The following is a 10,146-nucleotide window of genomic DNA, read 5'->3' as shown; positions in this document are numbered from 1 at the left end:
GCATCATCAAGTTGCTAAAATGTGCTAATTTCACATTATATAATAAACAGGAATATTCTAATTGCTAATTTTCTAGAGATATTTTTCATAAAATAGTTGAGCATCTGATAGGGCATATGAATCCATTATAACATTTCCTTCTATGGGCACAGGCTTCCCTTGGCCTATTCTGAGAAAGAACTAGAAAAACACTGTTACAAGTAAACATTCATATTATCATTGTGTATCATTAGCTTTTAAGATTTATTTTATATGCTACCAGTCTTTTTTTAAGGCATAAAAATTACAAGCAAAGCTCAAGTCTCCTTTTAATCAACAGCCTCAAATTCAATCTCCAGAAACAATGCTATCAATAATTGGGTATGTATCCTTCTATTCTATTTTAAATAGTTTAACATACACTTTTCAATAATAGAAACAGTTGTTCTTTATAAATGATTTCATTCCAATTTACATAAATAATATTATACAATGTTTCATTTGTATTTTGATTTTTTTACTCAACATTGTTTTAACTATCCATGTTATACAATACGGATCTGGGTCACTGTTTTAAGTGCTGTATACTATTCTATCATTTGAATATATCATATTTTATTCATCATTACCCCAATGACGAATAGGTTATTTTCAAGGCAGATATATGTCTACATATTTCTTTTTTTTAAGAGATTGGGTCTTGCTATGTTTCCCAGGCTGGTCTTGAACTCCTGAGCTCAAGTTATCTTCTTATATCAGCCTCCAAAGTAGCTGGGATTATAGGCATGTGCCACTGCATCTGGTTATACATATGTACATATATCATATAAATATTTCTTATGCATTATTTGTGAGTTTCTATAGGATGTATACCTAGAAGTGGAATTACAGAGTCCTTTTTTTTTTTAAAAAAAAAAAAAAGGCTCCCTGGCCTCAACGTCATAGACAATAACCTCTATTTTCTTCCAATGGTTTCAGTTTGGCTTTTCAGATTCCAGTATTTAAATCCTTTAGAATATTAATCTTTTGGACAGGCACAGTGGCTCAAGCCTCTAAACCCCAGCACTTTGGGACGCCAAAGAGGGCAGATCTTTTGAGGTCAGGAGTTCAAGACTAGCCTGGCCAACATGGTGAAATCCCATCTCTACTAAAAATACAAAAAAAAAAAAAAAGGAACCCAGGAGGCAGAAAGGCTGCAGTGAGCTGAGATTGCACCACTGTACTCCAGCCTGGGCGACAGAGTGAGACCTTTGTCTCAAAAAAAAAAAAAAAAGAATATTTATTTTTTAATATGTCATAATGTTGTAATTTTAGTTCCTCTAATACGGGGAGTCAAATATTCCCAGCAATTTTATTGACTAGGTCATCATTTCCCTACTAATTCATGATGTCAGGTCTAACATACCCCAAGTTCACATATATTCATGAGTCTGCTTCTGGATATTCTATTCTTTAAAATCTGCTTATTTACCTACTAATGTACTAATACCACACATTTTTAAATGACTATAACTTTATATTATACAGTGAGGGTGTTTCCTCTGTTCTTTTCAAAATTGTCTCAGCAATCCATACACTTCTACTTCACATGAATTTTGTAATCATTTTTGAAAGATCCTAGATTCTTAGTAGATTTTGTTTGGAAGTGCATTCAGTCTATAGATTTTTAGAATTGGAGGTTTTTATAATACCGGGTTTTTCCATCTATGTATATGGTATTTCTCTCCATTTATTCCAGTCTTACATCTTTTAACAAAGTATTAAAATTTTTCCATAAAGATCCTGGTTTTTTGAGCTTATGCCAAGATATTTTAAGTAAAACATGGGTTGAATTTAAGAGGGCTTCTTCCATTTAATATACTCGGTGTCTCTCACCTGTATGACCTCTCTTATGTATAGAAAGGGATGCTCTTTGAGAGAATGCTTTCCCACATTCATTACATTCAAAGGGTTTCTCACCAGTATGACTTCTCATATGTATAATAAGTAATGAGCACTGAGAAAAGGCTTTCCCACATTTATTACATTCATAGGGTTTCTCCCCTGTGTGACTTCTCACATGAAGAGTGAGGGATGAGATTCGAGAGAAGGCTTTACCACATTCATTACATTTGAATGGTTTCTCTCCCGTATGAATTTTTTCATGTTCAAGAAGATTTTGTCTCTGACTGAAAGCTTTCCCACATTGATTACAATGATAAGGTTTCTCTCCAGTATGAATTTTCTCATGTTCAGTGAGGTTTGATTTCTGACTAAAGGCTTTTCCACAGACTGTACATGCATAGGGTTTCTCACCCGTATGAATTCTCTGGTGTCGAATGAGGTTTGACATCTGAATAAAGGCTTTCCCACATTCACTGCATTCATAAGGTTTCTCTCCAGTGTGAATTTTCTGATGTGTAATGAGATTTTCTTTCCTGCTGAAGGCTTTTCCACATTCCTTACATTCATAGGGTTTCTCAGCTGTATGATTTCGCATATGTACGGTAAGGGATGAACTTTGAGAGAAGGCTTTCCCACATTCGCTACATACATAGGGTTTCTCACCAGTGTGACTTCTCATATGTATAATAAATACTGAGCATTGAGAGAAAGCTTTTCCACATTTATTACATTTATAGGGTTTCTCCCCCGTGTGACTTCTCATATGTAGCGTAACAGATGACATTCGAGAAAAAGCTCTACCACATTCATTACATGCATACGGTTTCTCCCCAGTATGAATTTTCTCATGCTCGATAAGATTTTGCTTCTGGCTGAAGGATTTCCCACATTCCTTACATTCATAGGGTTTCTCTCCAGTGTGAATTCGCTCATGTTCAATGAGATTTGATTTCTGACTGAAGGCTTTCCAACAATCCTTACATGCATAAGGTTTCTCCCCAGTATGAATTCTCTGGTGTCTAATAAGGTTTGACATCTGAATGAAAGCTTTTCCACATTCATTACACTTATACGGTTTTTCCCCAGTATGAATTTTCTGATGTGTAATAAGATTTTCCTTCCTACTGAAGGCTTTTCCACATTCTTTACATTTGTAAGGTTTCTCTCCAGCATGAATTCGCTCATGTCTAATGAGGTCAAATTTATGACTGAAGTCTTGTCCACACTGATTACACTTAAAGGGGGTTACAACATAGGATGCACAATGGCAAAATGGTTTCCCAAACTCATTACATCCATTCTGTTTCTCTCTTATACAGCCTTTCTCATATCTAAGTAAGTCTAAATTATGCTCCAAACCCTTATCAAGTAAGTCATGGTCACAGAAGCTTTGTCTTGAAGTAACAATGTCTGAACTCAGAGGAAATATTTTCGCAACTTTTTTACATTCAATGACTTTTTCCTTTATCAGAATTTTCTTGGAGATGGATGTGACTTTCCTCACAAGTGTTTCCTGTTGCTTCTTGATCTGTTCATCAACTTCCCAAACTTCTAAAATGGAGGACCACAAATTATTACTTGTGAATTATTCTACCACTATACTGTTAATAACATATCAGAAATTGGCTAATCTGGGGTTTAATCTTTGATGTTGGCCTAGTCAACCAATATGAAAGAAAGCTAAGAGTAAATGTTCCTAGTTCCTAAGGTTTGAGAAGTTAACTACTACATCAAACATATGGAGACAAAAACTGGTATCTGTAGGTCCAAGTAGCTTTGATTGATTTGTAAAGTGTCCAAAAACAGTGCAGAAATCAGCAAAACGAATAGAATAATTAAAATGAAAGGTTGAACACAAAAATGACTGACAGGGAGTCAAACGGCTAAAGAGCAAAATTAACATTTGTGATTAAACACACTGGCTTGAATGCATGTATTTTTCCTCCTTCCTAAAATTCCATTAAAATGATAGTGAAAGAATAAAGGATTAAATCCATAAGAAAAAGGAGACATGAGTGTAAAAAAGGTGAACAAGAGATTTTAACATAATACTGCAAGATGAGAAGCATTTAGAGAACCATAAACAGAATAGCAAAGCTATAAAGTATCATGAAGATGCAAATGACAATAAGCAACAAAGTGATTTGGCCAAAAATCACTGGAAAGGCTCAAGAATTGGAGAATCCAGGCACTCAAAAGGTAGGGATAAACAAGCACAAGGCAAGGATGTTCCCTTGCATTACTGCTTTTTAACATTGTACTAGAAGTCCTACCGAATGCAACAAGAAAAGGAAATAAAAGCTATTCAGATTAGGAAGGAAAAACGAAACAAGAACTGTCTTTGCTCACAGGTGATATGATCATCTATGTAGGAAATCCGAAAAAAAAAAAAATCAACAACAAAAAACCCCTGCTACAACTAGTAAGTCAAAGGCTGACAAATTTGCAGAGCAATAGGAACTCTCACACATTGCTGGTGGGACTGCAAAATGGTATAGCCACTTTGGAAGACAGTCTAGCAGTTTCTTACAACATTAGACATACTATTACCATATTATTCAGCAACATGCTTGGTATTTACCCCAATGAGTTGAAAACTTATGTCCATACAAAAACCTGCACATGGATATTTACAGTAGCTTTATTCCTAATTGCCAACACTTGGAAGATGCCCTTTACTAGGCGAATGGATAAACTGTGGTACATCTAGACAATGAAATATTCATCAATGATAAAAACATGTGCCATCAAGTTATAAGAAGACATGGAGGAACCTTAAATGCATGTTGCTAAGTGAAAGAAGCCCATTGGAAAAGGCCACCTACTATATGATTCCAAACTGGAAAAGGCAAAATCATGACCAGTAAACATATCAGTGGTTGTCAGAGCTTATGGGAGAGGAAGGAATAAATAGGGGGAAGACAAGGGAGTTTTAGGGCAGTGAAAGTATTCTGTACCATACTCTAATGGATCTGAGTCATTAAACATTTATCAAAACCCATGGAATGTACAACACCAGGAGTGACCCTAATGTAAATTACGGACTTTGGGTAATAATGATGTGTATAATAATAACAGTAATGCAGGTTCATTGACGGTAACAAATACACCACTGTGGTGCAAGATGTTGACAGTGGGGAAGGCTGTATGTGTGCTCGGGCAGTGGGTATTCATATACTTCGTACTTTTTTATGAGCTCTGTACACCACTCAGTTTTGTCATGAACCTAAAACCAGCCTAAAAGATGAAGTTTATTAATTTAAAAAACCAGATGCACTGGGCTGTACCTGTATTCCCAGCTATTTGGAAGGGTTGCTAATGGCCAGGAGTTTGAGACTAGTCTGGGAAACAGCAAGACCTCATCTCAAAAAAAGGGGGAGTGGGTAGGATAAGAGTGGAACTAAAAAGAAGAGGATTAAAGTCTGAGTAGGGAGCAGTTACACACCAAGGCAAGAGTTATGGATCTGCTTAAGTAACATGTATTCCAATCTCCCACCATGCTTTTCCATCCTGTAAAGGCTGAGGCAGTTAAAACTATGTTTCCTAGACATAACTGCATGTAGAGTTCCCATGTGATTTAGATTCACCATACACTCTAACATGAGTGAGATCAACAAACCCTTTCTGTTATTTAGCCTCATGAATGCTGGCATGTACCTACACATAAAAGATAAAAAGATTAAAAGGAACAACAGATGCTGCCATTTGGGGCCCCACACAAAACTTCTAGGTTCAGCCTGGGCACGGCAGCTCACGCCTGTAATGCCCACACTTTAGGAGGCCGAGGCAGGTGGATCACCTGAGGTCAGAAATTCAAGACCAGCCTGACCAATATGACAAAACTCCATCTCTACTAAAAATACAAAAATTAGCTGGGCGTGGTGGTGTGCACCTGTAATCCCAGCTACACAGCAGGCTGAGGCAGGAGAATTGCTTGAACCTGAACCTGGGAGGCAGAGGTTGCAGTAAGCCGAGATTGTGCCACTGCACTCCAGCCTGGACAACAGAGTGAGACTCAGTCTCAAATAAACAAACAAACAAAAAACCTTCTAGGTTCTGATCCAACCATTCTGTAGTCCACTAGTTAAAAAAACTTAGGCAGGGCATGGTGGCTCACACCTGTAATCCCAGCACTTTGGGAGGCCAAGCTGGGCGGATCACCGGAGGCTGGGAGTTTGAGACCAGCCTGACTAACATGGAGAAACCCCATCTCTACTAAAAATACAAAATTAGCTGGGCGTGGTGGTGCATGCCTGTAATCCCAGCTACCTGGGAGGCTGAGGCAGGAGAATCACTTGAACCTGGGAGGCGCACATTGCGGTGAGCCAAGATTTCAACTTTGCACTCCAGCCTGGGCAATGAGAGCAAAACTCCATCTCAGAAAAAAAAAAAAATAAATAAAAATTTTTTTATCCTCTTTAAAATTTAGAATTTTGGAAGATGTTTAGAATTTCCCTTTTATCCCTTCAGGCATCAAAATGAGGTAAACTAATAACAATGATGGATTCCTTATTTAAACAAAGAATTTTGAGAGTATCATTTAAATTAAAAATACATAGAAAACAGAAAAATAAGACAAGTAGTAACTCTAGGAGTGACAAAAAGTTTAAGTATATGTAATTAAAAGTCATTTCTTGGCTCAGTAGTAAACAATATGTCAACAATCATAACAAAGTAAGTGGTGAAACTGAATTAGCTAAAAATTCCAGAAAAAAGGAAAGGAGAAGTGATTGATAATGCTACTAAACCTCATCTTCCATTTATATCAAGTTGATAAAAGCTGACAAATTATCAAACAGCAGCATATTTAGGGAAATCCAGATTCTACCCTGTCCCTGAAACACCAATTCCCGCTTTGCCCTCTAGATAACCATTTTTATTAGCTCTTAGATTATTATTATTGTTATTATTATTATTATTATTTTGAGACAGAGTCTCGCTCTGTCACCAGGCCAGAGTGCAGTGGTGCAGTCTCGGCTCACTGCAACCTCCACCTCCCGGGTTCAAGCGATTCCCCTGCTTCAGCCTCCCCAACAGCTGGAACTACAGGTGCACGCCACCACACCCAGCTAATTTTTTGCATTTTTCAGTAGAGACGGGGATTCACCATGTTGGCCAGGATGGTCTCCGTCTTCTGACCTCATGATCCGCCTGCCCCAGCCTCCCAAAGTGCTGGGATTACAGGTATGAGCCACCACGCCCGGCCAGTTCTTGTATTATTCTTCCATCATTAAAAAAAAACATACATACAAACAAACACACACACACACACACATATATATTTATCATACATTTCCTTATATATAGTACATATACACACATATATCATATGTACAGTTGGCCCTTGAACAACATGGGGATGGGGTGCCAATCCTCCACATAATTGCAAATCTGTTTCTAACTTCTGACTCTCCCAAAACTTAACCAATAATAGCCTACTGTTGACCAGAAGCCTTATTGAAAACATAGTTGATGAACACGTATTTTGTATATGTATTATACACTGCATTTTTACAATAAAATAACCTGGAGAAAAGAAAATGTTATTAGGAAGAGAAAATACATTTACTATTCATTATATGGAAGTGGATCATCCTAAACATCTTCATCCTCATCATCTTCACACTGAGTAGGCTAAGGAGGAGGTTGGTCTTGCTGTCTTGGGTAGCAGAGGTGTAAGAAAATCAGCATATAAGTGGACCCGTGCAGTTTAAACCCAAGTTGTCCAAGGGCCAATTGAATTTTTATACATATTTTACACACTAACACACACTCTTCTGTCTCTCTTCCCATCTATTTGCACAAAAAAAATAGCATATTCTAAACAACGTTCTGTACACTGAGTTTTTTTCACTTACATGTCCTGAAACCATGACTTCTCTGACTGTAACTTTAGAGTTGTGACATTAAAATCATGCACATATTTTACATATGAAAAAAATAAATCAAAAAAAGAAAGAAAGTCAAAGCAATCCCTAAAAATAGAAAAAAACTGGAAACAAGTAACCCTACTTATCAAATGAGGGCCATAATCACATAGAAAATTACTTCAAGTAACCTTAAACATAGTAGTTTGACTATATATCCCTATTAGAATATAGTCTAAGGAGGAAACCCCAAAGAAATCTTAAACTACATTTAGTTGTCTTTTTATTATTAGTAATATTAGTATTACTGTTAATTTGAAACTAATATATAAAGAAAGAAGATAGATTAGTCAGTGTTACTCCCTAAGGGTCACTTGGCAATGTCTGGAAGGTCTACAGACATTTTTGGTTTTCACAATTGGGAAGATGATGGGGAAAAAGAGGGATGGTGCTACTGTTATCCAGTGAGTAGAAGCAGGCATGCTGCTAAACGTCCCACAGCACACAAGGCAGTCCCCTAGAGCTAAGAATTATCTGGCCCAAAATGTCAATAGTGCCAAGAGTGAGAAATATATATGAACTAAGGAAATAATGTAATAAGGAGCCAAGATTTTCAGCATAAAAGGTAAAAGGGCCCTATACTTTTTAATTTTAATTGTACGTATCTATAAATTCATATATATTTTTCTTTTTCTTTTTTGTTTTTTTTTGAGATGGAGTTTTGCTCTTATTGTCCAGGCTGGAATGCAAAGGCACAATCTCAGCTCACCACAACCTCCGCCTTCTAGGTTCAAGCTATTCTCCTGCCTCAGCCTCCTCAGTAGCTGGGATTACAGGCATGCACCACCACGCCCAGCTAATTTTGTATTTTTAGTAGAGACGAGTTTTCTCCATGTTGGTCAGGCTGGTCTCGAACTCCCAACCTCAGGTGATTTGCCTGCTTTGACCTCCCAAACTGCTGGGACTACAGGCATCAGCCCCGCACCTGGCCTATTTTTTTCTTTTTAAAAGATGCATTTTTCCTAGCTCTGTCCACTTAAAACCTATAGAACCAGTAACTCAGTACTAAAGAGCAACCATAATACTCAGACTGCAGTCTCCACAATATCATTTCATGCTAAAAGAGATAAAAGATTTTAAAGAAATGGCTATTTCCATGTCTGACCCAGGAAATTTACAAGATTAGCCAAAGATCCCTCTTGCTAAAGATAAGACAATTTGAGTATTAATATATGGGCCTGGTGCGGTGGCTCATAACTGTAATCCCAGCACTTTGTGAGGCCAAAGCAGGCTGATTACTTTGAGACCAAGAGTTTGAGACCAGCCTGGCCAACATGGCAAAACCCAATCTCTGCTAAAAAATTCAAAAATTACAGGTGTGGTAGCACACACCTGTAATCCCAGCTACTCAGGAGGTGGAGGCACGAGACTCACTTGAACCCTGAAGGCGGATATTGCAGTGAGCTGAGATCACACCACTGCTCTCCAGCCTGGGCGACAGAGCAAGACTCTGTCTCCAATAATAATAATAATATATGAAAAATATTATTTATATGCCTATAATATATTCTGATGCTCAAATTACATAAATTTATAATGATTTAACTTGACAAATTTGGAAACCTCTAGGGCATCAATCATTATTCTAAAAGCTTTTAAAGAGAAAGAGTATTTCTTTTTCCTGGCTTGAGAGACTGTATTCAGTGAAATGAAATAGTTAATGAGAGAGTTTTTCTTTACAAGAGAATTTCAGCTAATAAAAGCGAAAGATGCTCTAATAAAATAATGGATCTAGGCTATGATGGTCAATAGGTGCTAAAACCCTTAAGTGAAAGGTTGATAGAAATCACCAACATAGGAGGATTTGGCCTGACAACACAAGAATCTACTGATCAATCTCAATTATATTTGTAAGTGGGACAAACCGACATAAGATGCAATAGGATGTACACAGCATCACCTATGAAGTACACTTGCCAAAGATTTGAACCTGCATCAAGTAAAGCCAGATTACAGGAAAAATGGGATAAAGAAGCATGTCATAAACACCACTAGGAGGTTAAATGCCAAATCCAGAATAAGGTACATCTAGAGCAGGGGTTGGCAAACTATACCCACAGCCTGCTTCTGTATAGCCTGTGAACCAAGCATGTGCAGATTTTATCTGGATCCTGATTCAAATAAATCAACCATAAACAACATTCTTGAGACAATGAAATATATAACAGAGACTAAGTAGCAGATAGTAAGAAATTATTACTAATGTTGTTAAGTGTGTTAGAAATATTGCAGGATTAAAAAACTCTTGGCAATACATATAGTAGTATTTAAAACAAAAGGTAAAGTAGTTCAGCAAAAAAGCAAAACAAAAGTAGAGTGGGGGTATGACAGAAATAGAGTAAACAAATCTAAGAAA

At 37.1% G+C, this 10,146-nt stretch overlaps 1 protein-coding gene across 6 annotated transcripts in view; it reads right to left on the bottom strand.

The window, feature by feature from the left end:
• Nucleotides 1-207: 207 nt before the first annotated feature.
• The window catches only part of ZNF568 (zinc finger protein 568), a 72,869-nt gene continuing 62,930 nt past the window's right edge, over nt 208-10,146 (bottom strand). For all 6 annotated transcript variants that reach the window (XM_050768997.1, XM_050768998.1, XM_050768995.1 and 3 more), the window contains one exon: nt 208-3,414. In XM_050768997.1, coding sequence (XP_050624954.1) covers nt 1,832-3,414 — 1,583 coding nt within the window. In that variant the 3' untranslated portion in view covers nt 208-1,831. The remainder of the gene's footprint in view (nt 3,415-10,146) is intronic.

This window comes from Macaca thibetana, chromosome 19 (genome assembly GCF_024542745.1).
Source record: "Macaca thibetana thibetana isolate TM-01 chromosome 19, ASM2454274v1, whole genome shotgun sequence".
Classification (NCBI taxonomy): domain Eukaryota; kingdom Metazoa; phylum Chordata; class Mammalia; order Primates; family Cercopithecidae; genus Macaca; species Macaca thibetana.
The sequence above is the reverse complement of the archived record's forward strand: the minus strand, read 5'-3'. Positions and strand labels throughout refer to the sequence as shown.